At 42.5% G+C, this 20,907-nt stretch overlaps 1 protein-coding gene across 1 annotated transcript in view; it reads right to left on the reverse strand.

The window, feature by feature from the left end:
- ENTREP1 (endosomal transmembrane epsin interactor 1) overlaps positions 1 to 20,704 on the reverse strand; it is a 63,928-nt gene extending 43,224 nt beyond the window's left edge. The window contains exons 1-2 of the mRNA XM_077907680.1: positions 20,264 to 20,704; positions 9,829 to 9,885 (exon numbers count right to left, since the gene is read on the reverse strand). Of these exons, the coding sequence (XP_077763806.1) occupies positions 9,829 to 9,885; positions 20,264 to 20,689 (483 nt within the window). The 5' untranslated portion in view covers positions 20,690 to 20,704. The remainder of the gene's footprint in view (positions 1 to 9,828; positions 9,886 to 20,263) is intronic.
- Between the last annotated feature and the right edge of the window lie 203 nt (positions 20,705 to 20,907).

Consider the following 20,907-nt stretch of genomic DNA (forward strand, 5'->3'; position numbering starts at 1 on the left):
GCCTCTCTCTGTCTCTCACAAATAAATAAACAAAATCATAAATAAATAAACAAATAAATAAATAAATAAAATGGCTAAAGGGGAGTGTGCTCAGGTTTGGGTGATTGGAGAAATGCACAGAGGTCTAATGACTATTTTTTTTTAATTTTTATTTATTTATTCATAGAGATGCAGAGAGAGAGAGAGGCAGAGGCACAGGCAGAGGGGAGAAGCAGGCTCCATGCAGAGAGCCCGACGTGGGACTCGATCCAGGGTCTCCAGGATCACGCCCTGGGCTGCAGGCGGCGCTAAACCACTGCGCCACCGGGGCTGCCCTAATGACTATTTTTAATTAAAGTAAGGAGTTTAATAATGAACTCCTTAAATAAGTATTTTCTCTATCTTATTTTTTTTTAAGATTTTATTTATTTATTCATAGAGACACAGACAGAGAGAAAGGCAGAGGCACAGGCAGAGGGAGAAGCAGGCTCCATGCAGGGAGCCCAACGTGGGACTTGATCCAGGGTCCCCAGGATCAAACCCCGGGCTGCAGGCGACACTAAACCACTGCGCCACAGGGGCTGCCCAGTATTTTCTTTATCTTAAAAGGCATATATAGTAAATTATCAAATGTCATGATGTCACAGTGGTATGTTTGACATATATATAATGTAGTGCATGTGTATGTCACATATATACATCACGTTATATATGTCATATGTGTTATGCATACACATAGTTTATGTGTACATATGCTACACATGTTTGATAAATATATATAACATGTTTATATGCCACATATAGGTTTATATATGGTGTGCATATATATATACTATATATGTTTGACACACACAATGTGCATATAGATCATTTATAAGAATATTTTGTGGATACAAACACAAAATAAATAGAAGACAGTCTCGGAGAGGTGATTTATTTATTATGCCCTAAATTATACAATCAGGGGACCCAAAGTCCAGGAGAGTCAGTTTGCATTAATGAGAAAGATCCAGGGATCCCTGGGTGGTGCAGCAGTTTAGCGCCTGCCTTTGGCCCAGGGCGCGATCCTGGAGACCCGGGATCGAATCGAATCCCACGTCGGGCTCCCGGTGCATGGAGCCTGCTTCTCCCTCTGCCTATGTCTCTGCCTCTCTCTCTCTCTCTCTCACTGTGTGCCTATCATAAATAAATAAAATAAAATAAAAAATTAAAAAAAAAATGAGAAAGATCCAGGTCTGACTCAAATCTATACTCTTTTGTCTCCATCAACTTGCAGAATATCTGCTAAAAGACAATGTCCATTTATAAATTATTCTATTTTCTCCATTAAAGAACTCCATGGGCCACTCTTTTGTATCGTTATTAGGAAATACAGCTAGTAAGATCCAATCTGCCACCATCCCAGCCCTGACATCCAACACCAAGCGTTCACCATTAATTAATCTAATTTGAGCACCCACTGGACTTCTTGTTTTTCATCTGAGTTACCATAAATGACCAAATATTTAAAATGAATCCCTTTCATTAATTTTTGAATTCATTTTTTAAATTGTTATAAGAGTAACATTCACAGAAGAAAAAAATCACGGTCCTACAGCAGAGTTCTTGATTATGAATAACGGAAACCAACGCAGGCTATTTAAACAGAAAAGGAATTTCTTGCAGGGCTATCAGGTAGCTCACAGAATCCCCAGGAACCAGGCTCAGAAACCTGGGAAGAAGCCAAGGGAAGCTGGGAGCTGGGACCTCTACCAAGGTCGTGCCCCAGGAAAACCAGGTCCTTGGTTGCCAACCTTGGACACCGGTTGCCTCTTTTGCTTAAGGAAGTCTAAGCTGCCCGGCCTAGTCTGCATCAGCTTCAGAGTCCTGGGCAGGAGCTTCCATGAGTGGAGGTCAACTGGCTCACATCCTGGTTGCTGGTATACAGGAGTGTCAGTATATGGTCTCAGAAGCTTCCAGTGCGGGAGGCAGGACCCGGCCTCCAACCGAGATTCACACAAAGGCAAATAAAACTCCAAAAGAGAGGTCTGATATACAGAGGCTGATCACCAAACCCAAACAAAACAAGGAAACCAAACAGCCTCTTGGTCCCACAACACAATGCATATCCTCTCCAGATATAAAATGGGAAATCAAAGTCTCCCTCTTTCCCTTCCCACTGCACTCAACAGAAGTGCCTACTGTAAACAGTTCCTTGTATATCCTTTCAGAAATGTTCCACGTGACTAGAAACACATATGTATAGATCTCCCAGATTAAAAAAAAAAAAAAAGGAAAAAAAACCACCGTATATATTATAACTTTCCATATGACAAGGTATCTATTTTAAGATGCTTGCCAATTCAAAATGGTCTCCCTTCTTGCCCCAAATCACTCATGGCTCCTGCATCTCTCTCATAGGCATAGCAGAAGTGGATCCCTCTAGCTATGGGGCCCAGACTCAGGGCTGGTTGGAGGGCTCCCTTCTATAACCCAGACACCTACCACCACAGTGTGTCTACAATGCACTTCGACATACTTCGGCACAGACAGTGTGATACTATGTACCTATCAGGTGGCCCACCCAACACCCTAAGGACGGTCAGGGATTCAAATTCCAGGAGAGTCAATTTGCATTTATGAGAAAAGCCACACTCCAGAAGCTTCCTTTGCCTTCTTCTCTCAACAACAACCAAGCAACTCTGTTAAATTAGCAGAGTGATTGTGGAAATAAGTTGTCCAACTGATGAAACTCTTAGCTTGTTTAATTGCATAAAGGATTTTTTTTTTAATTTTTATTTATTTATGATAGTCCCAGAGAGAGAGAGAGAGAGAGGCAGAGACATAGGCAGAGGGAGAAGCAGGCTCCATGCACCGGGAGCCCGATGTGGGATTCGATCCCGGGTCTCCAGGATCGCGCCCTGGGCCAAAGGCAGGCGCCAAACCGCTGCGCCACCCAGGGATCCTGCATAAAGGATTTTAAAAATGGGTTTTCTGTGAAATTTGGGGTAAGAACTAAAACCAACATAATTTCCTGTCCCAATGCTCATCAATTCTGGGGCTGACCATACTTTTCTGACCCTGTATTAAACAATACTGAGAACAAGCAAAGATAATCTAGCTACTTGCCCCAAGAACTATTTGTTCCTCAAACGTAAGACTGTGAACCAACTAAAACAGTTTATCAAAACTAACAGCTTACTCATTAAATCTTGCTCCCAGGACCTCCCCTCCATTCACCCCCTAATCCAAAACTATTATGTCATAAGCTTTGCCTAAACCCTACCAATTCTTTATCTTGCAAAGGCCACCTTATAATCCCCCAGCAGGGGTCCTCAAACCCTACAAATAGGCTCTCTTTGATTCACCCTTTCTGAGAACTAGTGGCAAGGAGGTGTCCTCCCTTACTGCAGCAGATCTCATAAACTTAGCTTCGCGTGATCAGCAGGATTTCAAGGAACCAGCAATGGTTTTCAAGACAAATGGGTGCAACAAAAACCAGAGGTAAAAAATTGTTCACACTGTCCTGAAAGCTTAGTAAAAATTTTAGCCCTTTACCCTTTAAGCTTCCAGAACAGAGTGCACGAACAATTGTTTTGTCTGTTGGCTAATAAGTGCTTGCATGTGTAGCAGAATTTGGCCTGAGGCTCACTTTCATTGTAATAATTGACTTGGCAGGAAGGTTACCTCAAAGCTTTGGTAATTACCTGTCGCTGACAAACTAAACATGCTAATGAGAGCACACCCAGATGGCTGAAGCCAGTTTGCAAAGCAAGAAATTGCTCAGGCCTTGATTCTGCCCAGAGATGGGCCACCCAGAGTACTTCCAGTTCCTGAGGATGCCAGGTTCTTACCCAATACACGGTTTTGGGGAGCAGATGATCAGAGGAGAGAAATGAAACCTCTGTTGCCAGCAGACTAAGCCCACTGTGGTCACAGATAAGCCTGAGCCCAGCCCAGGGTGCATTCATGATGCCTAAATCCATATTTTGCTGCCATGGGTTACCTGATGACACGCCAAACTGAGAGACCAAATCTCCCCTTTAAGATTTTCTCAGTGGATGACACAAATGATTCATAATGTGCTTGCCTTAATCTTAGGTCCCATTTTACACTTTACAGTTTCAACATGCATCCCTGTCTACAATCCTAAGAAATGGGCGCATGCCCATTGTACAGATGAAGAAACTGATCAGATAATTTCCTTGGCCAGTCACTGATTGAAAGTGGCAGGATTAAGACTCAAAGCTGACCCTCCTCGTGCCGTGTTCAATTCTGCCTCTTGCTCTTTTCTTTTTTTTTTTTTTTTTTTTTTAAATTTATTTATTCATGATAGTCACACGGAGAGAGAGAGAGAGAGGCAGAGACACAGGCAGAGGGAGAAGCAGGCTCCAAGCACCGGGAGCCCGATGTGGGATTCGATCCCGAGTCTCCAGGATCACGCCCTGGGCCAAAGGCAGGCGCCAAACCGCTGCGCCACCCAGGGATCCCTCTTGCTCTTTTCAATCAAGGATAAACTTCCTCCATCTCTTGTCACTTGAGAACTTGAAAAAGAATTGGACAGTCACAAATAAGAAAATTATTTATTTATTTATTTATTTACTTACTTACTTATTTATTTATTTTAGAAAATAATTTAAATTACAAACACATACACACACACACACAGAGTTGCAGGGCCTAGAGAAGTACTGAACAATTTGCTAATGGAGGACTAGTGGAGGAGTGGTATAAAGAAAGGAGCAGTGGACTAGAAGTCAACATCCCCAGTTCTTTCTAATAATAGTTCACGCGTTTGTGAACTGAACAAGCTAGTTAATTCCTGAGCCACTGGTCCCTTATATATAAAATAGGAAAAGTACCTGCTGTATAAGCCACATAACTAAAGATATAAACTCTTATACATATACATATATAAACTCATATACATGCAATGGAGGATTATTAATTATTCTGAAGAGGGAGAATAGTCATCTATTTTTATTCCTTAAAGAACCAAGAATGAAATAATCATAGTATTTATACAGGGAGTTTATAATGGCCTGTTGAAAATGTCTATTAGAAGTTAAAACACCCTCCAGGTAACTAATAAGGTTTCTGGAAACCTACATAATGAGAGCTAAAGGACTCTTAAAAGATTGCTCTGATATAAGTTCATCATTTTACAGAGGCAGAAACCAAGAGATGGGGCAGCCTCAGTGGCACAGCGGTTTGGCGCCGCCTGCAGCCCAAGGTATGATCCTGGAGACCCAGGATCGAGTCCCACGTCGGGCTCCCCACATGGAGCCTGCTTCTCCCTCTGCCTGTGTCTCTGCCCCTCTCTCTCTCTCTCTCTCTCTGTGTGTCTATAAATAAATAAAATATTAAAAAAAAAAAAAAGAAACCAAGAGATGCTCCCAAGGTCACCGATAATCAGTGGTGATGTGTCAGCATTAAAATGCAAGTGTCTTGAACCCTCAAACCAAGACTCATTGCGAATTCTTGACAGCCAGGAAATACACTTGAAAGAACCAGAATGCACAAAGTTCAAGCTTCAGAGTTCATTTTATAAATGTACAGATTCCTAAACTGCCCACTGGTATTTTGACCCCTCCTGGTCTTGTCATCAGAAATGAAAGGGCCACCATTTACCTCGCAGCTAACCCACCTACAAGTTTCTCTGACTATCTGGTGGGCTAATTCCTCAATCTCTTGAGAGTGTCTGGGTGATCCATGACTCTCCCTTCAAGGCACAATAAAATGGAAAGAACCCAGATCCCTAAATGGCTTTGTGGAGCAGAACCACCTTGCCAGCCTAGCCTGTTTGGACAGTTAGATGAGAGGATGGAATGTCTATATATGTTACCAAACCATTTTCAGTCTCTTTTGGGGTAATGAAGTCTTATCCTAAATTCCATAATCTTGAAGTTAGAAGAGAAAATGATAGATCTTTTTTTTAAAATAGCCAGTTCATCTACCACTTCTATTCTCCATCTAGGGTGCACACACAAGTGCACACACACAGCTTGATCCTACTCGTAGTCAAAAATAGTTATAAATGTTTACAAACCATGTTCCAAGATTATTATTTTTGTTTTGGACACATGAATATCTTATCGGTATAAGGAAGAGGATCCAGTAAATGAACACTTCCAACTCTTGAGTTTCCATGAAAACTTGAGTTTGACCAGTGTAAAACCTAATGTAATCACTGAAGCAAACACAAAAGGAGCACAAATATAAACAGCTTTCAAAAGGAAGTATTCAAGTGTTCTCGATAAGTGTGCATCCAATAACTCAAAATGAAGACAGCTTGCTTCTCAAAGGGCTCTGGGAAGACCAACCTGCACCCCCTTCCAACCTCCACCATCAATATACCCCCTGACCACCCTTAAGTAGAAAGGGGAAGAATACGACATTCCAGAGGCAAGAACAAAAGAGACAAATTTAAGACAAAAGCAAAAAAGAAACGTCAGGAACTCAGGACCTAAATTTCTTATTGGCTGCCAAATTAACTTCACAGTCAACAACAGACATATCTATAGCACACTGGCCCTGGGACACAAGGTGAAGAAGTTGGACAAGACCCCTGTCTTCATACGACTATCTACAGTAGGGAGACAGACAGCAAGTAGTAAACGAACAACACACAGGTTAATTATGGACTGTCAAGCCAAAAGTCAGTGCTGGGACATGTTGAGAGGCAGGGACACAGGGCCACTATTGTTGGGGTGGTTAGGGAAGGCCTCCTTCAGGAAGTGACTGCTAAGCTGAGACCCAGAAAAAAAGGAGCCAGCCAAGCACACAGCTAGGGAAAGAAGGTCCCAAGTTGGTTAAGACAGCCTGGTTGTCTTTCAGCCAGAAGGAGCCCCTATGGGTAGAGTACAGGATATGAAGGGGAGAAAGACTGAGTGACCAGCCAAGCCCCCATCTGCCCACCCCCTGCACAGGGCCCTACTGGCTCTCTGATGGAACGTGGTCTCCAGCAGCACATTCCCTAAACTCAGGAAGAGGCCTGGGGGAAGCCAAAGAGAAGGTGAAGCAGCCATTATGGGGGATGCGGGGTGGGGGAGGTGGAAGAGCCACCCCTTGATGTCACTAGATTATCCCCTCTGTTCAGCAAAGAAAACTAGACTCAGGAAAGTTAAGTGGCTTATACAATATACAGCTCTTTAGGGGATGAGCTGGGACTCAGACTAGGAGTGTCTCACTGACATATCCAGTTTCTTTCATAACATCACATGACTTTTTTTTAATTTTTTAACATAATAAAGGCATGTGGCGCAGGTTATAACAGAATACTGTGGAGGTTCACGTGAACCGAGGATTTTTCACTTATGATACTGACCAAGGCTCAAATGATCTTTTGATATACCCAGAAAGTTTGTCCTTGTACAATGCCTATCAACTGATTTTTATCTTCTTTATAAATTGATGTTAATTAACATTTCAAAACAATCTCTACTTGACCTTCTAAATACGTAATTCATAAGTTAAAATAGAGAAGTTCCTGTATTCAACAGGCTTATAATTGATGGCGATACAGAAATATGACAGAAGGCCATTCAGGCAGGCATGTGGACTCCTTGTACATGGAGGCATAACATTTACTGATGTGAACGTAATTAATGTACTATGAAACCGAAAAAGCAGAGCATAACATGGTATACGTACAAACTGGTTATAACTTAGAGCAACCCTGTCAGGATACCTCTTACTTCTGAGAGCTTTCCCTGTATCTTTGCTTAACAAACCTCTATCGCTTTACTAAAAAAAAAAAAAAAAAAAACTGGTTATAACTTTCACAAAGTTGTACCTATACTTATCAACAAAGATGAGAAATACATCTAAAGGCATGCAATAAAAATACATCTCTATTAATGTCATTTTCTACAGTTGTTTGAGCTCACATAATACATCTATGAGGCATCTTTCCAAAAGAAAACAATGTTAGAGAAATAAATGTCTTAAAAGGTCGACCTTCTTAATATCTACCTAGAACACACGCTCACATTCTTCTCACCATTTGAAATCTTAAAAGTACAAATAGCTTTAGAGATTTTCTAATTTCAAATTAAATGCCTGATATTTATTTGTATTACTGAGCATTTCAATATGGACCCAATGGAAAAATCAGGGCAAAAAATGACTCCTATAGCCAAATATTAGTATAAACATTGGACACCAACCAACATTTTTCTAGAGAGTTGTTGCAAAACAGACCTCAGCCACTCATATGTCATAAAAGTCATCCGAAGTCTCATTTTCTCCTACTCTGCTATCTTGTAGATTAAAATGCTGCACCTAATTTACTCCTTCCAGAAATATTAACAGCATTTCACTAAATGCTATAACTGGTGGATTTCTAAAATGTTGCCTAAATTGTCTTGTGGGCCTGAAAACTCTTTAGTTTTTCAAGACCATCAACTCAGTACTAGGCTCCATTACTCTGACTGTATTCTACAGTGGGTTTCTTCTCCCTGCATTTAAGAATTTAGCTAGTTTTGTATTTATCACCCACCACCCAGCAAACAGTGGTCTGCTTGAGATGAACTGTTAAGTATATACACAAAACCATTTTAGAAGATTATTTAACCCTATTTCAAAATGGATGGGAGAAAAATCAAGGGACGTGATATGGAAAAAAAATTTTCCTTATATGTATTTCAAATCGTATTTGTCAGAACTTCTACTTCAACTTTAAAAGTTGGCAACTCTATTGGTCTATTTTTTATAGTATTCCCTGAACCCAAAGGACATAGCAAATAAAAACAAAAAACAAACACTGGGAATGTACCAAATGCCACTGAATCGTGAACTTTAAAATGGGTTAAGTTTATATTATGTGAATTTTACCACAATAACTAAAAAAAAAGGATAAAGTTACCAATGTATGTCTTTATTACCATAAAAATATATGTGTGATAGAGAATATAAGAAGTCTAAGCCATGAAACTGAGATGTCCAACCAAAGCAAAAAAATAATAATAATAAATTATGTATTCATGATTTAATACCTGAGATTTACTTCAAAAGAATATACGGGGTGGGGGGTCGCCGGGGTGGCTCAGCAGTTGAGCGTCTGCCTTGGGCTCAAATCATAATCCCAGGGTCCTGGGATCAAGTTCCGTGTCAGGCTCCCCACAGGGAGCCTGCTTCTCCCTCTGCCTGTGTCTCTGCCTCTCTCTGTCTCTCATGAATAAATAAATAACATCTAAAAAAAAAAAAAAAAAACCCTGTAAAACAAAAAAGAATATACAGGGGAAAAGAATATGGGGAGCAGAGGGATGGGTGCAGGTCTAGCTGAACAAGGCTGGCTGAGTTGGTAGTTGCTGAGTGATCAGCATAGGGAGTTCATTACGTTATTCTCTCTGCTTTAGTATATGTTTAAAAATGTCCATAGCAAACCATTTTTTTACAATTACATCTTTACAATAAATCTAACCCTGTTACTAGAAACCGGCTAGGTACATGAGAAGTTTAAAATGTATCAGAAGGGCCCCCTGGGTGGCTCAGTCAGTTGAGCATCTGCCTGATTCAGTCATAATCCCAGGAGCCCTGGAGCCCTGCAGCGTTGGGCTCCCTGCTCAGCGGGGACATCTGCCTCTCCCTCTCCCTCTGCCCCCCAACCCCCGCTCATGGGTGTGCTCTCTTTCTCCATCTGCTCTCTCTCAAATAAATAAATAATCTTTTAAAAAAATGAATCAGAAAAGTGACAAAATTATCATCTCGCTTTACCATTATGAGAACATCTCCTTCCAACAGTCATCATTGTTAGCTTCTTTTTTTAACGAACAGGAAAGCTTTGGCATTTCTTCAGTGGTTGAATCCAACAGACTTCATACATAGCACATTTTAGAAAGAGTAACAATTTATGAGATCAGTACATACCAGGAGTATCATAGGCCGCTTCCAAGTTGTTAATCCTATGATTCCAGAGAGTATCACCTACAAGGATAAACAGTATCATAAATCTAGAAATGTGACCAATTCCAATAAACTAATCCTAGTCTCTAAAGCTTTTTTTTCTTTTCAAAAAAATCTGAAACCTCAAAGTCTTCTAATTCAAACACTTAATATTCCTGCTGATTACATGAGCCCTGGTAGACCACTTTGGGCTCTCTTTCCTCCCAAAGCCCCCAAAGCTTTTTATATCGACTATATATGTTTTTTCTTAAGGTCAACTAAGAACACACAAAGAGGGGTGCCTGGGTAGCTCAGTCAATAGAGCATCTGCTTTTGGCTCAGGTCGTGATCTCGGTCCTGGGATGGAGCCCAATGTGGGGGGGGTCCCTCTGCCCTTCCTCCTGCTTGTGCTCTCTCAAATAAATACAATCTTAAAACAAAACAAAACAAAAAAACCACACACACAGAGTAGCCTGTCCTTCCAGTTAGTGAAGGAATCAGTATTGCCATCCAAGCTCTCTGCCTCAGAGCACCTAAACTATTGCCATTATCAGCCTCACATGACACAGTGTACCTGCAGCCCTCTCTTCATTAGATGGATACCCATCCTTTGTGGGACAAGTCAACTCCCGGAAGTGGTACACAAGGTCTGTCAGGACCAAACTCTGCCCACTTCGCAAGCCTGGTTTCTATGCACCCCTGCCCCTCCACCACCCACCTTCCTCCCAGGCACACCTGTCCCCCATCAGATTGGCCAGGCTTTAGACACTGTAGCTCTTTGCTGCAGTGTCTTCTCCTCCCAGCTCCCCTCAGAGCTGCCTGAGAACTACTATGCTTCCTGCAAGATCCTGGCTAGCAGTCACCTCCTCCCAGAAGCCCTCACTGATCCCACCACCCCACACTCCTGGAGGCCCTCTACACAATCTTCTCCCCAAAACGCTCTCTGTCATAATAACTTTTGAGAAGTGCATCTGTGCCTTGCCCACCAACTGTGAACTCCTACTTTGTCTCCCAATCCTTGCCTCCCAGCCTGGTACCTGTCACATGACTGGCAAGTGATAAATGTTCCTGAGCATTTATTCCACAAAGAGGGGAAGGACTACGGTAAGAAAAGTCTCGAGGTGCCTGGGTGGCTCAGTGGGTTGAGCACCTGCCTTCCGCTCAGGTCATGATCTCAGGATCCTGGGATCGAACCCTGTGTGGGGCTCCCTGTAGGGAGCTGCTTCTCCCTCTCCCTCTAGTCCTCCTCCTGCTTGTGCTGTCTCTCTCTCAAATAAATAAATAAAATCTTTAAAATAAAATAAAAGTCTCATATTGCAAAGTGACACTTCGATAAATAACAATCCAAAATCCTTGGTAAAGAAGAATCAGCATTTTGCCAAAATATAAACTGTAAATCAATGTCAGCCCTCTGGATAACACAGTTCACTAAGCAGTCAGGAAAGAACAATCAAAGTGATTATTCAGCTCAGGGACATTCTCATGTCACTGGAGCATGTTTACCTTTGTGGAACAGTGTGCATGCATCTGCTCAATGCCATCATGAGGGTTTTCCTTTATGTGCACTTTTTACCAAAATCCCTCAAAGGTACCAGCTCACAATTACTGCTTATCAACTACAAATCAGTAGGGATTTTAGTGTTACTTCAAATCAAAGTTCACAGGCCTACTATAATGCTCTCCATTTTCCATTTACTGGCTTGAGAGTAAATCATTTTACTATGTCAAACCAGGAGACGACAAATGTACCCACTTCTATCAAGGATAGGAAACCACTTGTGGCCAGATAGGCAACAGATTCTTGTATTCCATTTATGTTTAAACATACTATCAGCTGCCTGCCCACCAGCACTATATCCTTGCAATCATCTTACATTCAATAGGCTCTTTCTTCATTCTGAATGATTTCTGGCTGGAGACACGCAGGACATGTGTCTGCATGTGTCTGCATCTACTTTACAAACTGGGACTTGAAATCCATGAGACCTTGGAGTCCACGTTCCCCACCTGGCTTCTAAATAACTATGCGACCTTGGCCAAGTCAGATCACTTTTCTGGTCCTCATTCTCATTTCCTTAGAAATGTGGTTAAGTGAAGGAAACCATCTCTGGGCCTCTTCCAACTCAAAAGTGTACCCTGCTGTGATGGTAGTGATTCCTCGGGATTCCCTGAAATCCAGCACTGGTTCCACCTGCAGGCTGTGTGTGGGCACAGATGCTTGCAAGTGTGTGTGCATGTTAAATTTTTGTGTGCACACATGTGCGTGCATGTGTGTGTCCACATCGGCATGTGTCCCCTGCCTGCCCACCCGGCTGCTCACTGGACTTAGCTCAGGAAATGAAACTATTTTTGCAAAAACATACTGAGACATTTGACTGCCCTTGAGGGAAACACAAACTGCTCACTTCACTAAAATATAAATATGATGTAAATTATCAGTTAGTGTTTGGTATTTAGACTACCTGATTCCCTTAATATAAAACCCTATGGTTCAGCTTTTTGGAACACAGTTTTTTTCCATTAAAACAATATGATCATTAAAATGAAGTGTCCAGGGATGCCTGGGAGGCTCAGTCGTTGAGCAACTGCCTTTGGTTCAGGCCGTGACCCCGGGGTCCTGGGATCGAGTCCCACATTGGGGTCCCTTCAGGGAGCCTGCTTCTCCCTCTGCCTGTGTCTCTGCCTCTCTCTCTGGGTGTCTCTCATGAATAAATAAATAAATCTTTAAAAGATAAATAAATAAAAATAAAATAAAATGGAGTGTCCAGCCCAGCCCATAAAAATAGCAAGAAACCTCAGCTATACTTTCCACCTCCCCCACCAGCCACATCATCCCACCTTCACCCACATTAACAATTTGGTGTACTTACATATTTTACACATGTACATATTTTTCTTTAAATTCTTATTACTAGACAAATATGTATATGTGTATATTTACACATGTACAGAGGTGAACTTTTATAAAAAATGGGTCATAAAAGATATTTGTCCTCCTCTTATTTTTCATTCTCAATAAATGCCTCCAGGGAATCTCTTCATGTCTGTCCACTGGAGTAGCTCTCATTCATTTCTGTTTAATGGCTAATATAATATTCCTTTGTATGGTTTACCTAATGCAGTCAATCATTTCCATATTCATTGATACTCTATTTCCAGTTTTTGCCCTCATAATCAATGCTATGATAATCACTTAAGGCCACGTAATGCCTAAAAACAAGTGCTTTTTATTTCTGTTGGGTAAAATCCCAGGAGTAGGGTTGATAAGGTAAAAGGGAAAAATATACATATGTATTTATATATTTAATAGATTGTGACAGATACAATTGTCATTTAAAATCAAGGGTCTCTGACATGAACTAAGCTATCTTTATTATTTTTTGAGGGAGAATTTTGCATATGTGAGCGACAAACTAAACTTAAAACATAATTTTAAAAATATGTACAAAATGTATTTGACAAATAATAAATATCAATAATCTCGAAATACCTATGACCACAAAGATACTTAAGACCCAGTAGGAAGAAATATAAACCTTATTAACCTTATTAAAATATATATCTTATTAAATATAAACCTTATTAAGCAATATTAAATAAAGACTCAATTCAACATATACCATATTCATGGATTATAAAGCAAAATACTCAAAGATAATAAATAAATTTCCATTTGAATTATTTTATAGACTCAGCACACACTCACATTAAATCCCAACAGGATTTTTCTAAGTTAGGGCCAGAGTCAACAAATGAATGAATGGACTAGTGAATAAATGAATGAATGAAGATCAGAAATAGGGGATGAACCTGCTTAAAGATGACTATTTCAGCCTAAATGCATTTTCACTCATGTGCTTCCTAAGAGAATACCAACAGCAAAAAGCAGCTTCATTAGCATTCTTTCCACCCAGTGCAAGATGAAACTTGCCATGAGTGAACAAGCAAGCAGGTATTTTCTGACACTAAATTACCTTTATATTATTATAATAAGATTTATTATAATTTTGGTTTCACTCACTTGTAACCCATTCCTTGTAGCTTATAGGAAAAAGCAGAGGCTTTTCTTTTTTCAAAGATTCTGCAAAGAAGGATTCCAAGATACTTCATGCAAGAATCACTGTTACCCACCATATATGGTTAATGTGCCTTCATTTCCCAACTTAAAAATCAAATCATAAAGATCAAAATCTCATTATTTTACTGCCCTATTTTTCCTTTGCTACCCATGAACATGCCTTAGGGCAAAAATGTTCTGGATTGTTTGCCAAAAGTTGCTATATCTAAACATAGAGATAAAAAGAGCCAAACTATAAATATCCCATGTTTACCTTATGAATTAAGCACACAATAATCAAACCTCTCAACAACCTATCTCGCCCTGTAGGTTTTACATTGGCAATTAAAAAAATAAAGGGTGTGTGTGTATGTGTATGTATGTGTTGGTGTGTATCATTTTTCCCTATCTGTCCAGCATGTTTTACATTAAAAAAAAAAACTGAGGAAATGGGCACCTGGATATTTCTAATGTATACATGATGGTTACTAGAATGTCCCAGAGAAAACTGGCCTTTTCGCTTTACTTGGATCAAATATTGCCTTGATGTTTAAAAACACTGATAGAGGTTCTACTATGTGCCAGGCCTGATACTTGGGCCCAGCAGCAAGTTCTCCTATATATTCTCTAAGTACTCCTCACAAAATTAGTTCTGAGGCAAGAATTATCACACCCATTTTACAGACTGGTAACTGAGGCTAAGAGGCTCAATGACTTACTCAAGAGTTTATCAATGCCACTCTGCTGCCATATAAAATAAAGGACCCAAGAGAATCAATAAAATCTATCACAAAAATTATATTTAAAATGGCCCAAAAATATTAAAGTAGTATTTGACGATTATGATAGGAAAAATATATATACTGCTGTTTAACTGGTAGAGACTTCAGAATTTTTGAGTTAGTTTCTCCTTCAAACATTCATTCTTTTTCAGGTTTCATCACTGCAATTTTTTATTTTTTATTTTTTTTTTATGTATTTATGATAGTCACAGAGAGAGAGAGAGAGGCAGAGACACAGGCAGAGGGAGAAGCAGGCTCCATGCACCAGGAGCCCGATGTGGGATTCGATCCCGGGTCTCCAGAATCGCGCCCTGGGCCAAAGGCAGGCGCCAAACTGCTGCGCCAGCCAGGGATCCCTCATCACTGCAATTTTTAAAAACATGCTTACCTTGAGGTTCACCAGTGTCTGTTGCTTTATAAGCAACTGGAATCTTGAATTACAGACTCAAGGGAGGGGGAAACCCTGAGTTTAGGACAGTGACTCAAAGTAGAGATGTATGCAGATAATATTAAGGATATTAAGACTCCGAGAGAAGAGCAAATAATAATAATAATCAATTCTCTCTACCTTTTGCCGGAAATATCTTCCAAGGATCAGATATGTCATCAGAATAAGGAATTTTGGTTTTTGAAGGAGGAGACACTACTCATTGACTAATCCACACTAATCCAGTGTGGTAGTAACTAAATATGCCCCAAATCAAAAGCCAGGACAGAATGAACTGAACATGGTCCTGGAGATTCTCCTTCTGCTACCCACCCGGAGTCAAACTTCAGGATGCTTTTAAAAGTGGCTAATCGGGATCCCTGGGTGGCGCAGCGGTTTGGCGCCTGCCTTTGGCCCAGGGCGCGATCCTGGAGACCCGGGATCGAATCCCACGTCGGGCTCCCGGTGCATGGAGCCTGCTTCTCCCTCTGCCTGTGTCTCTGCCTCATTCTCTCTCTCTCTGTGACTATCACAAAAAAAAATAAATAAATAAATTTTAAAAAAATAAAAAAATAAAAGTGGCTAATCTCCTGGCTTCGTGCCCTTTGGGAATAACAGTAGATGGAGTCATTAAACAATACCAGGAAGAAAATAAATGATCCCAGAATGCTTAAAAACAGCGAGTAAGTTAAAAACAGTCCCCTCAAACTGCTGACAGTATGAATGTAAAGTATGGACAAAGACGCTTTATAGGACTTGGAGTAAATATATAGTAAAATATATAGTAAAATAGATAAAAATATCTTCAAGATCCAGAAAAGTGATCTTTTATATATAGTATATAGTAAATATATAGTAAAATAGATAAAAATATCTTCAAGATCCAGAAAAGTGAAGGAAACTTCCAAATCTCAGGCTCAAGGCAAGAATGCATACAGAGATATATATGAAGAAATATTCTTGACTTATACTATGTTAATAAAATAGTCCTTTTAGTGAATATATCTGTCCCTTGAATTTAATTTTGTACCAAATATAAAAGCAAAATCTGTTTTGAAACTGAAAGAAGATTTGCCAATTTAATGGCTAGAGCAGACTCTGGCAAGTAATGGTCATTTCAAAGCTTGGAAATGAAGGTATCTTTACACTGTGTTCCTACATGGATCCCAAGTAACCTTAGACAAACTGGCACTGCCACCCAAACTACATAGTTTCATATGCCAACAAAACTTCTGAGTGATAAGTAAAACATTATAGGTCCATACAGTGGCATCTCATTCGGCAATGAACAGAAATGAAGTATGCCATAATCACGTGCCATAATCTGAATGAACCCTGCAAACATTATGCTAAGTGAAAGGTGCCAGTTACAAAGGACCACATATTGTATGATTCCATCTATATGAAATGTCTAGTATAATCCATAGATCCAGAAAGTAAATTAATCAGTGGTTGCCTAGGGAGAAATGGGGTCAAGGGAGAAATGGGGGGTGACTGCTAATGTGTACAGGGTTTCTTTTGGGGGTGAGGACGGTTTTCTAAGATTGGCTGTGGCAATGGGAGCACATCTTCCTGAATTCATCAAAAATCATTGAATTGCATGCCTTAAATAGTTGAATTGTATGGAATACGAATTATATCTCAATAAAGGTGTTATTTTATTTTTTAATAAAGTAATTTTTTATTGGTGTTCAATTTACCAACACACAGAATAACACCTAGTGCTCATCCTGTCAAGTGTCCCCCTCAGTGCCCATCACCCACTCACCCCCACCCCCCGCCCTCCTCCCCTTCCACCACCCCTAGTTTGTTTCCCAGAGTTAGGAGTCTTTATGTTCTGTCTCCCATTCTGATATTTCCCACACATAAGGCTGTTATTTAAAAAAAAAAAAAACTGCTGTCCTCAAGTCATAATTTTTAAGCTTTTTTCATAAAAACCTTAATTTAGCTACCTTTATATTAGTACATTATAATGTGCTATTAAGCCCCTTTCTTTTAGACATCCATACTGAAATATTTAATGGCTGAAATTATGATACAAGGGAGTTGCCTTGAAATAATCCAGTAGGGGGAGTGGGTGTGGGTGAGAAGTGGCCGTGTGTTGATTAACTACTGAAGCTGGATGATGGGTAAACAGGGGTTCACTATACTATTCTTTCTACATTTGCTGAGATTTAAAATTTTCATAGTAACATGTTCCAAGTGGAGGTGGGGGTAGTTTCTTAAGACTGCCTGGTCATTTTTATGCTGTCTTTCGCTTCTGTTTATATTTTCTTCCTGTTTAGATTTTCTTTTGAAAAATGATACACATATTGAACTATTTACAGATGAAATGGTGTGATGTCTGAGATTCGCTTCAAAATTATGTGGGAAGTTAATCTGACAAATGGCCCAGGGAGCATGATGGAGCTCATTCCTACCCAGCTTGAAACACTCATCCTCCTGATACTATCAGAACACACAGAGCCAGCAGCAAAGCCAGGAAGAGGCACAGATGAAACAATTGTTGGAGCAGGGTGAAAGGTATAGGAGGCTTCACTGTACAATGTTTGAGTCAATTTAAAATTCCCCATAATGCACAGTTTAAAAAAAATAACAAAAAATAAAAAGCCTTTCTTGGGTACATAAATTCAAAAGGTAGGGGCACCTGGGTGGCTCAGCAGTTGAGCATCTGCCTTCTGCTCAGGGCATGATCCTGGGGTCCCGGGATCCAGTCCCGCACCAGGCTCCCCTCAGGGAGCCTGCTTCTCTCTTTGCCTGTGTCTCTGCCTCTCTGTGTGTGTCCCTCATGAATAAATAAGCAAAATCTTAAAAAAAAAAAAAAATCACAAGGTATATGGTACTGGTGAAACTGTTTTCCCAAAACACAATGGCCACGGTGCCTAACGCCATCCTCAAATACTATCCAGTCATTCTGGGCACGCAGTTTCTGTTGGTTCTACTGCCACTTTGTGAATTCTGTGGTCAAACTCAGAAACAAGCCACAAAAAATAAGCATAATGAACCACTGCAGCTTTGCATATAGAGGTGAAGGGTGAGCTGTAGAAAACAATCCAGCAGAAGAGAATTTAGTTCCAAGTCACCGATTGTTTCCCTGCTCTGTTTTGCTGGATCCTAGAATACAAGGCCACGCCCAGCCAGCAGGTCCAGGAACAGTCTTCATCTTCTGACTGATGGCTGTATGTAAGAATGTGTGTGTGTGTGTGTGTGTGTGTGTGTGTGTATACATATATATATTTCACCAAATCCAACTCTTTATTGACTGACATCTAAGTGTATTTGCCTCTGAAATAATTCAGTCATACACTGATTTGAGGTTTTGATTTCAGAAGAGAAAAAAATAATTTTAAATAATCCTAAACTAGCAATCTTTGAGAGGACGAGAGATTATGATTTTATAAAGAGGAAATCCCTACAAATGTATCCAAGACTCACGTCCGACCCACGGTATTTAGAGAAATGAAATGCACCCACCATTTGGCTGAATTTGGTCTGACGAGTGGACTAGGGAGCATAATGAATCTAAACCCTACCCTGTTTAAAAAAAAGACTCCAGGAGGCCCTGGGAAGAGCCCGGTACCAGGGCCAGGAGGGTGGGATTCCTCTTACATGATGTACAGAGTGTGGACTCCAGTTATCACAGCATGGGCTATTCCACAGTAAGACCATCCAGGTCAGAGGATTTCAAAAGGAAAGCAAATTGGCCTCTGTTTAAGTATAAAACACCAGGCTGGGCTCACTGCACCTAATGTTCTCGATGTTCTTATTCAAACAATTACTTTGGGTTCAGTTAGTTAACCCTATATTCTCATTTTTTTAAATTATTTTTTAAATTCATTTATTCATGAGAGAGAGAGAGAGAGAGAGAGAGAGAGGCAGAAGCAGGCTCCATGCTGGGAACCCGACACGGGACTCCATCCCGGGACTCGAGGATCACTCCCTGGGCCAAAGGCAGGGGCTAAACTGCTGAGCCACCCAGGGATCCCTGAGTTGCCCCTATATTCTTAAAATCTGGTCTTGAATCTGGGTATGCATGGACCTGCAAAAGGACAATTTTATGTTTATTGGGCACATGCATTCATTACAGATCTTCAACTATTGGCACCGCCAGACTTTCAGATTTAGTTACTTCATAAAAAAGGTTGGTTACTCTCAAATACCCATCTTCCACAATCGTTCCACAAAGACCTATATTTCCCAGTCTCTCAACCCCCAGCAAACCTCAAGAGGTTGGGTGCCTTAGAAGCTCTGACATTTTAGGAGGCAGGGATGAGTAGCCACCTGGAGTCCAGGGGGAGGGGAGGGAAGCAAGGCCAGACATCTCTGGTTACCTGTCCCCTGCTCCTGAGGCTTTGGAGAGCTCATGCATAATGACACTTTGGGTTCTTGATAATTAAAATCTGCACAGCAGCCTGCCTGGCTCCAATAATCAAGTGGGAGTTTAGGGCCCTCCCTTAATGACCAGGTACAAGTGTGTTTGCACACACCCTGCCATTATCTCCTGAACTTGTCCCCAGAGTGAAGCCATCCTACCCGATACATTTCACATTTCCGTGTGCCTTAAATTGGAATAAAATAAATGGCGTGCCCCAGTCAAGCTGTCACTTCAGTCACCGGGCAAATACACCTACTATGTGCCAGGCACTGTGACTACCTCCTGAGACAAAACGGGTCAAATGACTGCCCTCCCCGCCCAGACGTTTTCGCAGAAGTAAATGCTAAGCGGCCCCAAGGGGAATCGTTTTTTCCTCCTACTTTCCTACCATCCATCCATCCACCCCCATTCGTCCAATCTCCCAGAGCCGGAAATCTAGTTTATCCTATGGACTCGACAGGAACAACAAAACCCTTTAGCCTGCAAGGAACAGACAGTGTCCAGGTACAACCCAGTTCGCCCCTAAACTACTCTCTCTTTGGGCCTTTTTTTTCCTTCTTCTTCTTTTTGGTGCGGCTTCAACGTCTCCAAAAACTTGGACTGTTTTAAGAGGCTGCGCTCCCCACGGCAGCCCCGGGCCGGGAACCGGGGGGCTGGGCGCGTGCGGGGTAGGGGCCCCCGCCGCGGCGGCGCCCGCCAGAGGCCCCGGGTCTCCCCCACCCCCACCCCCACCGGGCCCCGTCCGGGCGCGCGGGCGCGGCGCTCCCCGACTCACTCACCGACGAGCCGGCCCAGAAGGGGCACGAGTTCTTCACCTGCGGGGAGCTGCTCAGCGACAGCGCCCCGAAGCTCAGCGCCACCATGCAGCAGCCCAGGATCAGCTGCAGCAGCCCGAGCGACAGCAGCGGGCGAGCGGGCAGCAGCGCGGAGCCCGGGGCGGCGGCGGCGGCGGCGGCGGCCCGGCGGGAGGAGAGCGCGGGCGGCGGGGCCAGCACCCCGGGGGCGGGGGCGGGGGCAGCGGCGGCGCAGCGGGGCCGCGCGGGGGGCTGCAGGGCGGCCCGGGGCCAGCGCGGCCGCAGCGGGGGCAGCGGCGGCTCCTGCGCGGCGGCGGCGGCGGCGGCGGCGCCCGGGCCCCCGGCCTGCGGCCCGCCCGAGAGGCCGGCCACGGGGCAGCAGGAGCCCGGGAGCACCACGGGCAGGGACATGGACGGGCGGCGGCGGCGGCAGGGGACGCGCCGCGGGGCCGCGGGCGCCGCGCACTGGGCACCGCGGGCGGACCCCGAGGCCCAGGGGGAGGGGAGGAAGCGAGCCCGGCCCAACCACTCGCCGCCGCCGCCGCCGCCGCCGCCGCCCCGGTCCCGCCGGCCGCGCCCACCTGCCCCCGGGGGTCCGCCTCCGCGGCCGGCCGCGCGCGCCTGCGCCT

Source organism: Canis aureus, chromosome 1 (genome assembly GCF_053574225.1).
Source record: "Canis aureus isolate CA01 chromosome 1, VMU_Caureus_v.1.0, whole genome shotgun sequence".
Taxonomy (NCBI): domain Eukaryota; kingdom Metazoa; phylum Chordata; class Mammalia; order Carnivora; family Canidae; genus Canis; species Canis aureus.